The sequence below is a fragment of the Ceratotherium simum genome, chromosome 22 (assembly GCF_057802395.1).
Source record: "Ceratotherium simum simum isolate JZ-2026a chromosome 22, ASM5780239v1, whole genome shotgun sequence".
Taxonomy (NCBI): domain Eukaryota; kingdom Metazoa; phylum Chordata; class Mammalia; order Perissodactyla; family Rhinocerotidae; genus Ceratotherium; species Ceratotherium simum.
In genome coordinates, this window is record NC_141921.1 from 14148721 (window position 1) to 14167782 (window position 19062).

Genomic DNA, 19062 nt, shown 5'->3' on the forward strand with positions numbered 1-19062 from the left:
TAGGGCTTCTTCATCATGTGGTATGCCATGACATGGTATGGAGCAGTGTGCCTGGCCAAGCAGTGATCTTACTGTAGACCTCATGGCCTCCTCTGCACTGAAGAAACCCATTAGGGTTTTTAGGGTAATTTCTCAAGACCTGCAGCTTTGCTTAAAATTTGATCCTACCACGGCCAGCCTGGTGGTGCAAGCGGTTAAGTGTGCGCGCTCCGCTGCGGCGGCCCAGGGTTCCAGGGCCCGGATCCCGGGCGCGTACCCACACACTGCTTGTCAGGCCATGCTGTGGCAGCCTCCCATATGAAGTAGAGGAAGATGGGCATGGATGTTAGCTCAGGGTCAGTCTTCCTCAGCAAAAAAAAGGATGATTGGCATCAGATGTTAGCTCGGGGCTGATCTTCTTCACACACACACAAAAAAAAATTGATCCTACCAAGGAGAAATGAGGACCAAAGACCCCATTAATCTTAGTCATCTCTGAGCAGCTTCTTCGAGAACACAGCTTGGCATTAGCACAGCTCCTTAGTACCAAGCTGAGAGTTAAAACTAGGACGCAAAACTAGTTCTGGCACTGGGGCCAGTTCTTTTCTTGAGCTATATGGAAGTCATCTCCTGTCCTGCCTTAGGCACTGAGCAAAAAACACAGAGTCAGTACTGTGGATTGGCAACCTGGAGAGGGCTTGTTTGACATAGTAGTATCTCTCCTTTCCTCTAGCCTGAGCAAACACACACACTTCCAGTAAAATCCTTAATGTTGGAGTTTCTTTCTGACAGGGAGAAAGTTATATTGGCTTGAAATTTTTCCAGAGTACCTCAGCCTTGCTAATGGAGGTGACTTGTGACTACAGCAGTGATACTGGGGAACAGTTGAAGAAACAAGTGGTAGAAAAGAGCTTCACACTCACTAAGCATTTTGTCAGGTGTTCATCTCAAAGCCTTCCACAGATCCACTGACCAGGAGCCTCACGAGAGCCCCTAGCTTCCCATCATTCAACCTACTTTTTCCCTATCACATCTGCAGACTCTACAGTGTGTCTCAGAGGGAGTTATACAGAAACTAGATGAGACAAGCAATATGAGAGGTTGCTGAAGACCACACTCAGACCTGCTAAACATAAGGAGAACCAAGGCTATCCATTGCTGTGGAAATCTGACCTCAGTCATTCCCGCTTCTTCCTTCTAGAAATGGTTCCCCATTTATATCCCAGATTCCAAAATAGCCATTTAGTAGTCTCTAATTATGGCTGCTTGAGTTCCTGTTGGCCATTTCTTCTCTGCTGACTGTGTTTACCCCTTGCCTAGCTCCAGAGCATGCATTGTCAGGCTCTTAAACTAATGAACAGGAAGCTCCCCCTATTCCCACCTTGGAAAAAGAAATGAGACTTTTCAGTGGCAAACTAGTAACCAATTGTAAGCCAGCTCTGTCCCAGGAGCCTCTGCATCTGAGGCTTTAAATACTTTCTTATTACTCTTTTTGGGGGAATTTTCCCCAAGGAGCAGGAATCATCCTAACTGCTGACTGGACAGCTCTGCCTAAGGCAGAGGGCAAGCTAGAAAGTTCTGGAAGGTCCCTTAATGCCCACCCACTGAGTGAATCCAGAGTTTGAGCCAAAAAACAAACTAATACTGTCTCTGCCATCTCTAGCCCACACCACAGAGGTGCTGTGGCTTTGGGCTTTTACTGCTCTCCAACTGGCTTTAACCTTCTAGAAGAATAGACATAAAGGAGACTCTGGAATGCCATAAAGTGCTAGAATTCCTTTTTTGCATTTCACTAAAGTTTTGGCATTTGGGAAGAATCTTTTTTAATGGCTTGTGCATTGATAGTTTCAGTCCTTGGAATGTCCTCTTCCCCATCCCCCATCCCTCCTAAGGTTGCTTGAGGACTCTTCTTTAGTTAGTGTTTTGTTTTATTTTGTTTAAATGGATGCTCACACACTTCCTGCTCACCTCATTCTTCCCTCCAGCTGCTCACTTCTGACTCTAGAGGACTGAATATTCCCTTGTTAGGACAGAGCTCCTGGGCAAGCCCTATGGCTTAGCGGTTAAGTGCGCGCGCTCCGCTACTGGTGGCCCGGGTTCGGATCCCGGGCGCGCATCGACGCACCACTTGTCCGGCCATGCTGAGGCGGCATCCCACATACAGCAACTAAAAGGATGTGCCACTATGACATACAACTATCTACTGGGGGGCTTTGGGGAGAAAAAGGGGGAAAAAAGGAGGAAGATTGACAATAGATGTTAGCTCAGGGCTGGTCTTCCTCACAAAAATAAATAAATAAATAAAAAGGACAGAGCTCCTTCCCATAGAGCCATCTCAGCTCAGAAAAGCAACTCGGCAATTCCATGTTTTCTCCAATCCTTTTTCCCCTTAATTGCTTTGTATGGCATTATGTTTAAATGTATAGATTCTGGAGTCAGGCAGACTTAGATTTGAATCTGCTACTTCGCAGTTGTGTGGTTTTGGGAAAATGGTTTAACTTCTCTTAATCTGTTACCTCATCTGCAAAATGTGGTTGTCATTTTTACTGCATCAGAGGTAAAAATGACACTCCCAGAATCATCTAGAAAGTTATTTTTTCTAATTACATACATAAGGCCCCCATCCCAGACTTACCACAAAGATTGATGGGAGCTAGGACATTGAGTGTGTTTTTGTTTGTTAGTTTTCACACTGTCTGGGTGATTTTTCCAATGAAGTGGCTAGATTTGTAAGCCGCTCCTGTAATGTACATAGAGTTTTTAGGACAGTACCTGGCATAGAGTAGGTATTCAATAAATGCTAGTGAAAATTTTCTCTTTTTTTCTTTTTTTTTTTTTGTGAGGAAGATCAGCCCTGAGCTAACATCTATTGCCAATCCTCCTCCTTTTTTTTTTTCCCCCTTTTCTCCCCAAAGTCCCAGTAGATAGTTGTACATCATAGTTGCACATCTCTCTAGTTGCTGTACGTGGGACGTGGCCTCAGCATGACCAGACAAGCGGTGCGTCGGTGCGCACCTGGGATCCAAACCTGGGCCGCCAGTAGCGGAGCACGCGCACTTAACTGCTAAGCCATGGGGCCGCCCCGCTAGTGAAAATTTTCAAAAGGACCTCTTCTTCCCACCCACCGGTCTTCAGGAACCAGGAAGATGTTCTTTAAACACATTCAAATGCTAAGAGCCAGTGGTGCTGCTCTTGAGAGTGTGGCTTTAGGGTCTGGAGTAGTCTTTTATGTGGCATGGAACTGGTTTTAAAAACATCCTTTTTGGGCCTAGCCTGATGGCATAGTGGTTAAGTTCACATGCTCCACTTCAGCGGCCCAGGGTTCACAGGTTCTGATCCCAGGCGCAGACCTACACGCCACTCATCAAGCCATGCTGTGGCGAGGTCCCACATACAAAAAATAGAGGAAGGCTGGCACAGATTTTAGCTCGGCGACAATCTGCCTCAATCAAAAAGAGGAAGATTGGTAACAGATGTTAGCTCAGGGCCAGTCTTCCTCACCAAAAAAACAAAAAGGAAAATCCTTTTTTTTTCTAAATGAGTATGGTTCTGATTAACCAGAGTCTGTAGTGAGAACTGTGGGGCACCCATTGTTTCCATAGCTGATCTCCTAGGAAGATTCATGGAATCTGAGCCTCAAATGAGATTTGGTATATGTTCCCAGATGAGAGGCAGGAGTGATGAGTACCAGCATCAGTTTCCACCCCCGACCAAAGGAGGAGAGATTGAATGGAATTTAGACCTCTAGGTTTAGGATGCCTAAAGAACTGAAGTCAGAATGTCTGCTCTTTTCAGGTTCTGGGGGAAGATAATTATGAGTATATCCCAACTCTGGACTTCTCTAAAGCTGGGTCCGCCCTTGGCCCAGTTGAGCCATTGTGTCTTCTACTGATGACTTGAGGCATGTAGCCATTAACTGGACTGACCAGCTATACTTAGCCTAAGGAGGAGCCCCCAACCCGTGGTGGTGAGAATGGTGACGAGAGCGTAGGCACTCCCTAACTTGACTGTTGTGTTGCAGAAGCAACATCCAGGGCAGCGTCATCTGCAACAACGCTGTGATCGAGAAGGGAGCAGACATCAAGTACTGCCTAGTTGGAAGTGGCCAGAGGATTGAAGCCAAAGGTAAACTAGAACCTAAATTACAATCACGGATGCCATTTTTTACCTATCACAGTAGCACAGATAATGCTCAGTGCTGGTGAGGACTGGGGAAAAAGCACATGCATACACTGCAGGTGAGAACATAAATTGATAAAGCCATCTTTGGAGGGGGATTGACATTTTCAGATTTTTTAACTTTGACTTAACAGTTCCAATTTTAAGAATTTATATTACAGGTAAGCTCATATATGTATGCAGCCTTACTATCAAAAAAATTTTAAACATACTAAAAAGATCTAATGGCTCAGATTGACACCAATACTTTACGATGGCTCTTGAACATGAGAGAGAAGGGCCAGTAATCCAACAAAGGCTCTGGAACTAGCTCTGGCCTCCTGAAGTCCTTGAGCACCTCGTCTGACCTCATATTTAAGGGATATAGTCCCACAGATTCCTGGCCTGGAAGAAGGTTACCAGCTTCTTCAGAAGCCATTCACTCAGCCCTTCACAGCCGCTTAGAGGGGATGCTATGTTAGCTCGCTCTGCTCTGTAGCCTGCAGAAAGACTGCATAGTACTTGAAAGACATATAAACACCAGGGTCTCTGCTGGGCTGGCAAATTTGAATGGTCTATAATTTGGCTTAATATTTTTAACCAAAAAGTAGACAAAGCTCAAGATCAGTAAGAATGGCTAATTCCTTTTGAGATTATTCCTATACCTAAAACAGAGTGGGGCAGGGGACTTACTGAAGGAATTAACCCCACCAATTCTGAATTGGTAGAAGCCACCAATCATTTTCTTTCTCCCCAGCAAACAGAGGCCGTCTTCAGTTTTTTTCTCCTTCCCTTTTTTAAAGTCATATATCTCCTTTTTGAGCTTTAGAATCAACCAGACTTCGGTTCATATCTCAGCAACTCACTGGATGTGCACCAGGTTAAATTTTTAATCTCTAGGCTTCAGATTTTCGAAACTAGAAAAATTGAGACAATAATACCTGTCTTGGAGTACTATTGTGAGAGTTAAATATGATTAAATGTTATGAGGGGTACCCACAACATCTGGAGCTTGGAGCTTACCAAGGCACTTAGAGCTCCGTACACACCATGCTGTTGTACCTCTCCATGCCTTTGCACATGCCCTCTCTCCTTCTGGAATTCCTCTCTTGAAGACTCTGCCCAGTGTTTCTCCTCTGTAGAACCTTCCCTGACTCTTCCCATGACTCCCCACAGCCAAACTGAGCATTCCTCCTTCTTCTGCACCCCTGAACTTTGTCAACACCTTTATTAAAGTATGTTCACAAGTTGCAATTATCCATGAAGCTGCCTTCCCTCCTAGACTGAGAGCCTCAAGGCCAAGGACTGACTGATTCCTTATGTATCCCTAGCTCTCAGAAGAGGTCCTGGTTTATAGTAAATGCTGGGGGCAGCGGGTGTTGAAGGAATGAATTTTGGATCCAAAAGCATACTTTTGGAGATTTCAGGACAGAAAATTAGGATTCCAAGAAAGGCATCTGTGAGGTGGTTGCAATTTTCATGAGATCTCTCCTTGCTTTTTTTCCCTAAACTTAAGCTGATAGAAGAACTGCATGCAACACTGATAAATGAATGAACTGGGGGTGATGTGGCCTTGGTCTAAAACTATCCTTCACCCTTATTTCTCCACTGGAGACTGCATGCAACTCTCCTCACTGCCTTCTCACATTTCAAGTACTTTCTTCCTCTACATATGAGAAGTGTCATTTCTGAGAGGCCTTTCCTAGGTGTCACTAATTAACCAATAAGATTCTTTCTTATAAGCATCGTAAACTAACTATGGCTGATTTAAGCTGATAAGGAATTCATTGGAAAGATAGCAGGTAGCTCACAGCTCTACATTGGCTGCAGAATTTAGCTTAGAAAATGGGCTGCAGACAAGATTTACACCCAAACCATTCTGGTGAGGACACTACTGCCATCCTCACTAAACACTGGATATTACAACTTGCACTGCTGCTCCAGCCACCCAGCAATCCCAAAGTAGATTCTCTCTGGTTTCCACTTGTTTGTATCACTAGTTCCCAAGGTTTGAGGTGGCTATATCTGATAGATCAAGCCTGGGTCATATGCCCATGCCCTAGCTGCAAGGAAGGCTAGCATTTTTATCTGGCATTTTTTAGTTCAATTACTTGCAGACAGATTCCACTCAGTGTCTCACCAGAGAACCTTTGAGTGAGAGTGTTGGTCAGCAGTGGTGCCCTAACTATTGGCACTTTCTGCTGGGATCACATGCAAGCTGGGGGTATAAGCCTAGGTGAGAGGGCTGGAACATCAGCTTAAACTTCACATGGGAAGCATGGATGGCACTGCCCTCCTGGAATGCCCTTGGCTTACAGCTGTTGTTTATAGCTTTAAAATGTTCTTGCATACACTGTCTCATAAAAGCCCTCTGAGAGAGAGATTCATTATTGACCCATTTGGTGAAATGGAAACCGAGACTTTGAAAAGTTGAAATTTACCCAAGGTACATAGCTAGTAGATGACAAAACTGGGTCTTCAGCCTGAATTATTGTCAAACGGCCTCCAAAAAAGACCAGAGGAAAAAGCCACTCCTGGTTTGCCCAGTAGAATTTGAGCAGTGATACCACTTTTTTCCCTTTAGTCCAGCTTTCCCAGACCAATAGGAAAAATACATTTGGCCTCCATACCTTGGCTCTTTCTGATCCTCAGGAACCTCAGGTCTTAGCTCTTTCTCCTGATTAACATACCAGTTTACCCAAACCTACCCTTGGATTGCAAAGAAACTTGTTTCTTGAGCAGCTGGGACCTGCAGTAGTTTCTTTAAAATACGGTTCAGAACCCCCAGCCTTTTCTCTGACTCCATGGAAGGCCTTGGAAGGGGTCCCTGGAGTTTCAAAAACAGCTGCTCAGCTGGTCTGTGGAGCTGCCTTCTTATCCTGTCTCCTCTCCTGTCTCCTCATTGCATTTCTCTGTCCTTCTTTGTTCTCTTCTGTTTGGGTTCGTGGCCCCACACAGTATTTCTTCCACCTCCTTCCTGCCTCTTTGTCTTTATAAATTATCTCCTATTCAGCAAAAAGCAGGAAAGTCCTCCAGTGCTCTTCTTTCAGTCCCTCTTAGGGCCAGGAGCTGCTTCCTTTTGTTGTTTTTAAAAGGCTTTAGACTCCATAGGCATATTTGAATGAGTGAACTCCATTTGCTACCATCCTAGAGGGTCCCTCCTTTCTTGTGTGCTGGAACCTGGAACCTCACTGTTGCTGCTTCTGCTTCTCCCCATTTCCAACAAAATAACGGCGCTCCTTCCTTTTACTTTATGAGGACCCGTTTTCACTCTACGTGCAGAAGGCATGAATGACAACTGAATGCCAGGTATTGAGGGTTTGAGGCATGGCATCTCCCATCAGGGAGCACAGGACTGGGCTAGGCAAGCCCCTAGGATGTCATGGGCTTTGACATCTTCTGGGCTTTCTGTCTCTAACATTATGTGCCCACTTTTTATCACAGAGACTCCTTAATGGTCCTCCTAAAGGAGAGGTGGTCAAGGGAAGTGATCTGGACTCTAAACTGGAGAACCCCAACACGTCCTGCTCTCTATCCTCTATGCTAGAGGGACCGATGCATCCAGCACAGTAGTCAGTGCCTTCCTGCCACAGATACTCCTGGCCAGTCGCCTGCTCTCACTGTCACTTTTCTTTGAGGCTGAGCCATATGGAGAAAGCAAATTCCTAGCTATCAGTGCAGCACTCAAAACCTGTTACTGTGGATGACCCAGACAAACACCAGCAACTCAGGTCCTTACCAGCAAAGAGCTCAGCAGATGGCAAAGTCCCCAGTCAATCTTCCTCACATGGAGGGATTTCAGGAAAAAACATTCATCCTCAGAAGTAATGCTGTCCCCTCTCCAAATTCTAATTATTTGCATACCAGATTCACCACATCCATTGCAGTCTTCTGCCCCACAAAATGTGACTCTCATAACCCAGTGTGGGCCTCTCTGCCCTCTTCCAGCACTTCCAGGAGAACAAGCCACTTTCTGCAACTCTGGCTTTTCTCACCCCACCCCAGCATGCTCAGTTAGTGAGATTATCTCCAGCAAAAATCCTGGCAGCCAAGTCTGACTCCTGCTCAAGCCAATAGAAAGGCCACAGCCAACCAAGTCAAAACCTGGGGGACTCTAATTGGACACTTCATCTGAATCTCTTCTTATTGTCAATGAGAGAACTTGGATCTCTTCCCTGTGACCACAATGATCAGTCATTTGGCCATGAAGGTAGAGCTGACAGATACACAGATCAAGTCCTGGCTAGCAGGAATCGTTCCCAGCTTCCCAGCAGTGCAGCTTTTCATATCTGACTTGTCATTCCCTTTTATCCCATTGGTTTTTCCCCAACTTACTGTCCTCCCTTGTACTCTCCCCTTTAGAATCTTTCCCAACCTGATTCCAGCCCAGAACTTTTCCAGTGTGTTGATTGGAGCCTGCTTCCAACTCTGGCCAAGCAGAACTAGTACTGCTTGTGGCTCCTCTCCAGGCTTCCTCCACCTTACTGAATCTCCATGAAAATACATCTACCCACAAAACACCAGATATAGTCTCTCTCCCCTGAATCCTGGTGAGCAAGCCTTCTCCCACCCCTAGACCAAGAACAGACCAGAGGGAAGAGGGGAGAGGAGGGAGGGCAGGCCAGAGAATGCTCAGGTATTTATTTAGAGCCTGGCAGAGCAGAAGAAAAGCATTGTCTGCCCCAGTCCAGCACCTCATTCACCCCTCTGGTCTGGAGCACTGAGGTCTAAGAAGACCTCAATTGGAACGGGGACTGTTGTCAGAACAGCCCACTGTCCCTGGAAACTAGGAGGAGACTGGATGGAAAAAGAGCAAATATCAGAATCTGGATGTGAGATAATGAGGCTAACTCATGGCTGGAGAGGGATGAAGGGTAAAGAGGAGCTTTTGGAGGTGCCCTGGGAAGCTAGCCGGAGAAGCATTTCTTTTGTTCTTTTCTGGTCAGTCTTATCTCAAGGGTGGAGCTTGATTGACGGTCACACTCCAGAACCAGCCCCAGCTCTAGGGAATTTAGCAGCCTGAGCACTATCTGGGCCTCCTTCCCTTCCTCTCACTGAAGGAAGCAGGTGGCTATGAAGTATAAAAAGGAGCACTTCTTAGGGCAGAGTACACAGGGCAGACCCAGCCTCATTCTGTAACTTCTGGTTAATACTTATCCAAGCACTATGCTGGGTTCTTTACGTCAATTATCTTATTGAATCCCCACAACTTTGTGAGGAAACTAAATCCCAAAGTCTTGAAATAATTTGCTCCAAGTCAAATTAGAATTCAAGTCTTTATGACTCAGAATCTCTTTCCTTTCCTGCACTGTCTCCTTTTCTTCCTCCCTTTCCTATCCTTTTCTTCTCACATGTGATTGCTTCTGTCCAATATGGTGCCATAACAGCAAACTTTGTGAAAGGCCTAGACCTAGGTTTCTCTTCCTACTGCAGAAAGTTAGAGAAATAGGCCTGGATCCCTTGCTGTAATGCACCAGATGTGTCACTTATATTCTCTTTGACAAGGAGATTGGAGGCCTTCTCTTCTATACATGCTTCTTTTCCTACATATGTACTCCCAAAACACATACACGTTCAACAAACAGTTGCCGCCTACTATATTCTAGGCTCTGATTGGCTAGGGGTGTAAAGATAAATAACACTTTCTTCTTGCTGTCCAGCTGCTCAGTCTATTATAGAGAGACAGACGAGTAAAGAAGTAAGTACAGTCAAGTTTCACAGGTATTATGGTAGAAGACTGTCAGGGTTAATTAAGGACATAAAAGAGACATTGGTCAGTTCTTGGCACAAGGATCAGGAACACCATCTTAAAGGAAGGAGTTAAAGCTAAGTCCTGAAATTTTTGCCTATTTTCCAAATATACAAAAGGGAAGAACCTCTCAAGCAAAGAAACCAGGTAAAAAGCACCTGAAGGCCAAAATCAATCCGATGTGTTGGAAACTGCAAATCATTTGGAAAATCTAGAATATAGGGTACAAGGGAGATACCAAGAAACAAAGCTGGAAAAGTGGGTAGAACAGAAGACATGTCTGAAATCTCAAGGTCTCCAAAGATTCAGTTGGAAACCCCCCTTCTACTGGCAGAGCAGAAGGAGGCTCCAGGCTATGGGCACTATGAACAGACCCAAACATCTCTCACTGTCCAACTTGGTCGCATCATCAAAGATCTTTATTTTGCTGCACCAAAGCCTTGTGAGGCTGAAGTAGAGCCTCAGGAAAGCCGAAGTTTCTGCCTCACCTATCAGGGACACACTCAAGCCACCAAGTGTGGCAAGAAAGGCATTGGACCTTTATAGACCATGGGAAGCTGGCCCAGAAAGAATCCATTTTCAGCCAGCTGGTTAGCCTTTTCTGTCTGAACCAGCAGAAGAAAAGAAAACTTGCCTATCTCCCCCATACCTCCAGGCAGGAAGGAGAGAGCATGCCCCTGGTTCCCCCTATCCCTTACAGACCACTGATTCACTGCCTCCTTTCTGTAGCTCTTATTCCCTGAAAGCAAACTCTCTTCTCACATTTCCCCCCATGATTGGTCAACTTCCAGGGCACTCCCCTAAATATATTGAGGGTTCACAGTCTTCCTCTTCCCTCCCTCTCTTTTTTCAGACATCTTGGACAACTTAAACATATCCATCAATGAACCATCTGACCCCTCAGCTTCACAATTCCCCAAATTTCTCTACTCTACCAACTTTCACCTCCTTTCAACTTTAGCTCTCCACTTATATAACCATATCCTATCCTTGTCATTACCCAAAACCTCTGACATCTTTCATGTGCCAGTAACTGTGCTAGACACTGGGGTATGATCATAAATACACTGCCCCTGCACTCGAGATTCTTAGAGTGAAGTAGAGGAGAATGATATAATGATGTAGCGATAGAGATAGGTATTAGGTAGTGTTTTCACAAAGCAGAAAATGGACAATTCAGAAGGGAAGGCATCACATAGTGGAGGTGCTGGAGTAGGGCATTTAGGGTACGAGAGAGATGGGGAGGGAAAGAAAGGCATTCTAGGCAGAGGGAACAGCATGCGCTGAGGTCTAGAGCTATAAAATAGCCTGGCTTATAGGTATAAATGGAGAATGGTGAAGATGAAACTGGAGAGGTATGCAAGGGTCAGGTCATGGAGTCCAAACCCAGGCCTTATGGGTTTGGACTTTACAAAAATAATAATAGCCACTATTTATCGAGCACTCAATGATTTTTTAATTCATTGACTCCTCACAACCCTGGTGGTATTAATAGGTGGTATTATTTCCATATTACATATGAGGGATCTCTCTTTCTCCTTTAGATATCTCTATTTATTCTTTTAGTCTCATTTCTTCTCACTCTTCTTCCCCCGTTCCCTATCCTCTAGCCCTATCACAATATTCCGTGTTCTCCTTTCTTACGTCTGTATGTCTTTGCTCATGGTGTTCTAACAGCCTAGAATGCCTTCCCTTTGATTTACTGCCTGAAAAAACTCTATTCATCCTTTTTTTTTTTTTAATTTTATTTATTTATTTATTTCCCCCCAAAGCCCCAGTAGATAGTTGTATGTCATAGCTGCACATCCTTCTAGTTGCTGTATGTGGGACACGGCCTCAGCATGGCCGGAGAAAATAGTGCGTCCGTGCGCGCCAGGGATCCCAACCCGGGCCACCAGTAGCAGAGCACGCGCACTTAACCGCTGAGCCACGGGGCAGGCCCTCTATTCATCCTTTAAGACCCAGCTCCAGGGCCGGCCCCGTGGCTTAGCGGTTGGGTGCGCGCACACTCTGCTGCTGGCGGCCCAGGTTCGGATCCCAGGCGCACACCGACGCACCGCTTCTCCTGCCATGCTGAGGCTGCGTCCTACATACAGCAACTAGAAGGATGTGCAGCTATGACATACAACTATCTACTGGGGCTTTGGGGGAAAAAATAAATAAATAAATAAATAAAAATTAAAAAAATTATAAAAAAAGACCCAGCTCCAGTTCCCCTTATATGTGAAGTCTCCCTAAAGCCAGGCGTATAGAGAGTCAATCCCCTCCTATGTGGGAAGATGCTGTTTCTCCCATAGTTCCTTTGGCAAGTTGTATTCCCAAGAGCTTCTTAAGAGCAGAGTCACATAGCAGAGGAATAAATGTTTATCGACACAGAATTAGAAGTAATTGGGTTTGGGGCCGGCCCCGTGGCATAGCGGTTAAGTGTGCGCGCTCCGCTGCTGGCGGCCCTAGGTCAGATCCCGGGCGCGCACTGGCGCCCCGCTTGTCAGGCCATGCTGTGACGGCGTCCCATATAAAGTGAAGGAGGATGGGTATGGATGTTACCCCAGGGCCGGTCTTCCTCAGCAAAAAAAGGAGGATTGGCATGGGTGTTAGCTCAGGGCTGATCTTCCTCAAAAAAAAAGAAATAATTGGGTTTGAAATGAGATCTTTTGCTGCCAATTCTCAAACAACCTTTTCCTTTTCTTTTGTAGCCAAACGAGTGAATGAGGTGATCGTGGGGAATGACCAGCTCATGGAGATCTGAGTTCTGAGCAAGTCAGACTCCTTCCTCTTGGCCCCCAGAACTACAGATGTTGGCTGGCCCACCTGTTTGACTCTGTATTTATTTCCCAATAAAGAAGGGCTCCCAAAGGCATGCTGGAGATTTGTGGATTAGTCCCAAGCTCCACGTCAGGTGGGCTCCGGGGATACACAGTGTGTGTTTGTGAGTTGTGTGATAAAGACCATCTAGAGCAAGTGTGTGGAACAGGATAGGACACAATGGCCTAGTTCTTGTGTACCAAGGTTCTCACGCAGGGGCAGCAGCTGTCCGATGGTAAAGCTCCTAGGAAGGCTACTTTCTTACTGGCTGGCCTAGTCTAGTCTGTAAAAGGATCTCCCACCTGAGAGGACCTGAGAGTGCTTCAGTCCCTGACCCTAATCAGGCTTTCTAGTCCCATAAGCCTAGTTGCTGGCAGTGCCACCTCTGCACATGATACTCCCTCTGCAGTTGCCAATTCGGGCAGCCTGGCCCCTGAGCCTCAGCCCAGGACTTACTACCCTTCTCCCATTCCTGCCACACAGGTTCGCAGCCCTTGCCACCAGCCTCTCCGTCTACACCGTGCCATTCGCTCCCTATCCTCCTAGTCTCTAGCCATTTTCTCCAACTGAACTATTGTCCCTTGGAGACTCTTAAAGCAAGCAAGAGGTAGCCCCTGCCTAACCAGCAAGCCTATCCCCACAGGTTTTAGTGGAGGCAAGAGCAATAAAAGAAAGCTATAGTCTGAGAAGCCAGTCCCCTTTTCACCTCCCCTTAGGAAAGTCTGTTCAACCTGGTAAGGAAGAGCCAGGAACCTATATCATGGTTTGAAATGCTTTCTGACTCTTCCCCAGCTGCACTCCTTTATATCCTAATTATACAGACTAATTGAGGAATGAGATTTCCATATTGCAGCCCTTCTGGAGTCCTATCCACATTCCCTTCACCACCCGCACTCCCAAACACATGTACACTCTGCTTTTGCCTCTCCCTGCACTGCTTTTACAATCTGCAGGTGTTTGCTGGAAGGTAAAAGTGGTTCCTGGGGTGAGATTTCACCTCCTAGAATTATCAAAGTAAAGGTTTCTCTTGATGTCCTCACTGTGGGTGGCAATAATTATAAAGAATGATTTGAAATACTGGTTTCTACATCACTTCAAAAATCTGAAGGCTCTGGGCCGGCCCCGTGGCTTAGCGGTTAAGTGCTCGTGCTCCGCTGCTGGCGGCCCGGGTTCAGATCCCGGGCACGCACCGACGCACCACTTCTCCGGCCACGCTGAGGCCGCGTCCCACATACAGCAACTAGAAGAATGTGCAGCTATGACATACAACTATCTACTGGGGCTTTCGGGGAAAAAAAATAAATAAATAAAAATTATAAAAAAAAAAATCTGAAGGCTCTGGGGCCGGCCCCGTGGCTTAGCGGTTTAGTGCGCGCGCTCCACTGCTGGTGGCCCAGGTTCGGATCCCGGGTGCGCACTGACGCACTGCTTCTCCAGCCATGCTGAGGCCGTGTCCCACATACAGCAACTAGAAGGATGTGCAGCTATGACATACAACTATCTACTGGGACTTTGGGGGGAAAAAAAAGGAGGAGGATTGGCAATAGATGTTAGCTCAGAGCCAGTCTTCCTCAGCAAAAAGAGGAGGATTAGCACAGATGTTAGCTCAGGGCTGATCTTTCTCACAAAAAAAAAAAAAAATCTGAAGGCTCTGAAGTTCATCTGAGTAATCTTGCCTGATCCTAGTGTTCTTCTTGTTGAATTTGTGAAAGACTAGATGAGCATTCCTACCCTGAGGCTCTCCAACTCCACCAGCCTTCTTGGGAACTCTAGAGCTCAACATTCCTCCCACTGGTCAGAACAAGGTTCCTGAAAGTCTGCCCTAATCAGACAGGAGCTGAAATGGCCCAGGAGAAGTGGCTGAAACCAATAGGACTGAGGGGGAGGTAGGGATAAAGAGCTGTGGTGGAGGCCAAGATGGTCCCCTTTGGAACTGAAATTAAATTTGTGAGGCCCAGGTGATGCTGGGGACAGTCTGGCCTGGATGGAAGAAGATCTATCCCCTGGAATGTTGTTTGGCTTTGGCCAAATTACTGCCTCTCCTCTGTCCCTGAGTTTCCCCATCTGCAAAATGGGAATGTTGGACTGAGTGACTTTTAAAGGCCCTTCCCTTGGGGGCCAGCCCTGTGGCATAGCGGTAAAGTGCCCGTGCTCCGCTGCTGGCGGCCTGGGTTCAGATCCCGGGCGCGCACGAGGCACTGCTTATCAGGCCATGCTGCGGCAGCGTCCCATATAAAGTGGAGGAAGATAGGCACAGATGTTAGCCCAGGGCCAGTCTTCCTCAGCAAAAAAAAATAAAAGAGGAGGATTGGCATGGATGTTAGCTCAGGGATGATCTTCCTCACAAAAAATAAAAAATAATAAAAAATAGAGGCCCTTCCCATTCTCAGGTTTTGTCCCCTCTCTCAGACCCCTATTTCTCTGCCAAAAGGCAGGGACAGTTTTTGTTTCCTTTTGGCAGCAGCTACAGAGGTTTTGAGTATGTCTGAAATATAGTGAGCAACTGAATGTCCAGTGGCCAGCCACCTCTCCATGGGACAGAAGCAACAAGAGCCACATAGGCAAAAGAGTTGACTGGATCTACCCTGCCTCTCCCAGTGATGCTCCATGAGGGAAGTGGAGGAAAGGAGGAAGGAGGCCTTCAAGGACTCTGGGGAGGTATTGAGAAACAGGGTTCTGGGAGCTTGCCAAGTCAGACAAAATTTGATGGCTACTACTCCAGGAACTCCCTCCCCCAGTAACACCTCATCTCTACCTGCTGGCAAGAGCTCCCTGAGCCTGTAAGGGGACTTACTGCCAAGATCGCCTTCTAAGCTTTTCCCAAGGCTAGAGGCCAAACTTCTTCCCAGTCCTTTAGCACATTACTCTTCAGATCCCACTCCCATCCACAGTGGAGAGAGGGGAGAATTATCTTTAGTTGGAGCCCCAAGAGCAATCTCGGGGCCAGCACAGCCTACTTTAGAAGCTGTTTCTATTTCCAGAGAAGTGCAGAGGATATACTTTCTTTTTTTTTTTTTTTTTAATTTTATTTATTTATTTTTCCCCCAAAGCCCCAGTAGATAGTTGTAAGTCATAGCTGCACATCCTTCTAGTTGCTGTATGGGGGACGCGGCCTCAGCATGGCCGGAGAAGCGGTGCGTTGGTGCGCGCCCAGGATCTGAACCCGGGCCGCCAGCAGCGGAGCGCGCGCACTTAACCACTAAGCCACGGAGCCGGCCATAAGGGTATACTTTCTTTATCCATAGCCATCCTTACTCCTAAGGAGCTACATAAGCCACGCCTTTGTGCGCTGCTTTCTAAATAGTTAAATGTGTCTGAGGAAGGGGGAGAGGGATGTGGGAAGGACCACCCAAACAGAAGGTCTAGAGAGCTCAGCTCTGATGGAGCTGACAGGGAGGGAATGAGGCTGGGCGGGAGAACACATTCTACTGGAGGCCAGGATGACCTGTCCTCGGCCTGAGCTGTCTACCACCACCCAGAAGGATTGCATCAGGGGCTTTTCTGTCATTGGCAAATGGGGAGATTCTGCGTTGATTCTTAGCCTCTCTCCTTCCCCCACCCTCAAGGTGAAAGGCACTTTTCTGATCTGTGGTTGCAGCCTCTGGCACTAGAGACTTGACAGTTGCCGTTGGCCTAAAGCTGCCTATAGGGATGGGGCGTACATTGCCAGGCTTGGCCCCTAAACGTAGTGGGTGGCAGTGGGGGGCTGCCAGGGCTCCTGCTTCCTTCCTCCACATCTCGGGGTCATTGACTCTGCCTGGCCCAGATAACAGAAGCCAGCCCAAAGCGTGGAAAGTGAGAAGCTTGAGGGAATGCCAGGGAAAGGTCTGCCTTGGCTCCTCTAGTGATTCCCACATAGAGCCTACCCTGAAGCCAGGCTGGTCACGTTCCCTAACACTGTGTGTGTGTGTGTGTGTGTGTGTGTGTGTGTGTGTGTGTGTGTGTGTGTGTGTGTGTGTGTGTGTGTGTGTGTGTGTGTGTGTGTGTGTGTGTGTGTGTGTGTGTGTGTGTGTGTGTTTCACCTCTGGTCTCATTTAATCCTTATGTCAATGTCAGAGATTATGTGACTTGTCCAAGATCTCATAGCCGGTAAGTGAAAGATGCAGACCTTGAACCATGTCATCTTCCCACCTCTCCCATCTAATGCCTCTCACTTCTAGAAACCTCCCTGAGTACACCAGCTCACAGCAGTTTCCCCTGTGGTCTCTGTGCTTCCCCTTAGGCTATGACTTGTAAAAAGCAGGTACCCCGCAACCCCACAGTTTAGCCAAGGGGGTAGACACGTAAGAGACCCTAAAGGCATATTTGTCTCCTGAATCAGTAATGAGATTTACTCCTTGGTGATAATGGGTTTAAGTTGCTTTTCTCCTTTGGTATTCTTTGGAGAACTTCTCTGGTTTGTGCCCAAAACACAAACCTAGGTCCAGTGGAAATGACAGTGAACCAGGCTGTCCCATAGTAATGCAGGCTGCTTGTAGAGAGAAAAGAGGAGCCTCTACTCCTCCTCTGTTCCCTGGTGTCTGTGGCTTTAGCTCACCCTGGCTGAGGTCAGCTGTACTCAGGAAATCTCTTTGCTGGGGAGAAGAAAGGTCATTTTGGAGCTTGGAGCAGCCAGAGAGCACGATGCCCTGGGTTGGAAATGTTGGAACTGCAGACCAATTTCTCCCACCCTGGTCTTTGGCCTACGTGGCAAGACGTTTTCTCAGCAGGCAGGCCCTGCCCTGAAAGCGTCCACAGAAATGCTATATTTCACCACAGCTGTTAGCAATGGTGGGCCTACGTTGGAAGCAGAGTCCCAAGGCCCAGGCAATTACAAATCGATTTCTCCATGGACTTTATGTCTTGCAGAGCCTGGTAAGAAGGAAGGAGATCTTAAGAGCTACTTACAGCAAATCTTCGCTACTTGCACTTCTGATGACACCCGTGCTGATTCCGAGCCATACCCATCTTTAGCTGTAGCCCCAAGAGCAATCTAGGGGCCATACAGCCTAGTTTAGAGGCTATTTCTATTTCCAGAAAACTGCTGAGGGAATACTTTATCCTCAACAGGACCCACTCCTCTATGATGGGAAGAAACTGCTATGCACATATGCTGCTTTTAATGTGCAGTGACTACTTGGCCAACAGCATCATACATGTACTAGTGCCTCCACACGCATTTTGCTGGATGAATGGTGGATCAGTGGAAGTGGCAACCCTGTTAAGTGTTCATGCCCTCAGCCGAAAGGTTCCCTTTCCCCAGGACAGAGGCTCTGGAGATGATGTTAATTGACAAAAGTTTTCAAAAAGCAGTTTGGCAATGTGTAGCAAGAGCCATAAAAATGTTCATACCTTTGACCCAACACCCCTACTCCTGGGAATCTGTCCTAAGAACATTCTTCAAATGATTGATACAAAGAATATGTAGTAACATGAAATGTTTATGACATAATGATAAACAAGTCTGGAAGAACTGACCAAGAAATTGGCCAGAGATGAGACTAGTTGTGTTAGAGCAATGAATTTATTGGAGATTCTTTTTCTCTTTTCCAAACTTTACATGTTAGGATATTGGTTTTACCCTCCTCTGCCACTCAGGGTCAATCAGTCAGGAACCTGGCAGAAACAGCACCCTCAGATGCAACAGTTAGTTGATGAAAGTTTAATAAAGGAACTATTCCCTGTTTCCAGTCCTTCCCACCCTGATTTCTGCAACTCTGAATGACTCACTCAACAATTACTGAGCACTACTTATTGTCTAGTGAGGGAGGTGGACTTTGAAGTACATAAATTGTGTCATAAATGCAATAATAAATATATAAATTGAGTGTTATAAGGAGCACAAAGAAAGAAGCAACTATCTGTCAGCAGGGAGCTGTGTATCAGGGAAGGCTTCCAAGAGAAGGTAATTGGTTCATGGTCAGCTTTGAAGGTTGTCTGCCAAGACACAAGGGCCACAGCCTGTACAAAGGCAGAAACGCATGGAATAACGCGGTGCATTTAGGAAATTACAGGCGGCTCTGCGGGCCGGAAGAAGCACGGGGTGGGTATGAAGGAACTATGGGAGAGAAGTCTTGAGTTAGGCCACCCAGGGCCTTGTGCTCTAAGTGGGCTTTGTGTTTTGGAGCCATCATCAGATTTGCGTTTTAGAGAGATGACTCTGGCCTCAGTGGAGAGAGTGGACTGAAGAGGGCAAGAATGGAGGCAGGGAAGAGTGAAAAGGAGAAGTCTTGGGGTCTTGGCTGGTCGGCCAGCAGATACTCTGTCTCAGCATTGGCCTGGCCTGACTTATACTTGGCCAGCGCCAAGCCTCTCCGGGATTTCCCTCCCTCCTCCTCCCCGAGGGCCCCCCGGGTGGGCGGGGAAGCAAGGCGAAGTGTGGCCCTGCCTGG

The 19062-nt window shown here is 46.8% G+C and overlaps 1 protein-coding gene across 3 annotated transcripts in view; it reads left to right on the forward strand.

Moving 5' to 3' along the window:
* Window positions 1-12746, forward strand: part of EIF2B3 (eukaryotic translation initiation factor 2B subunit gamma) — a 144899-nt gene extending 132153 nt beyond the window's left edge. For all 3 annotated transcript variants that reach the window (XM_004442010.3, XM_087446061.1, XM_087446060.1), the window contains exons 11-12: window positions 4001-4104; window positions 12583-12746. In XM_004442010.3, the coding sequence (XP_004442067.1) occupies window positions 4001-4104; window positions 12583-12635 (157 nt within the window). In that variant the 3' untranslated portion in view covers window positions 12636-12746. The remainder of the gene's footprint in view (window positions 1-4000; window positions 4105-12582) is intronic.
* The last annotated feature ends 6316 nt before the right edge of the window (window positions 12747-19062 follow it).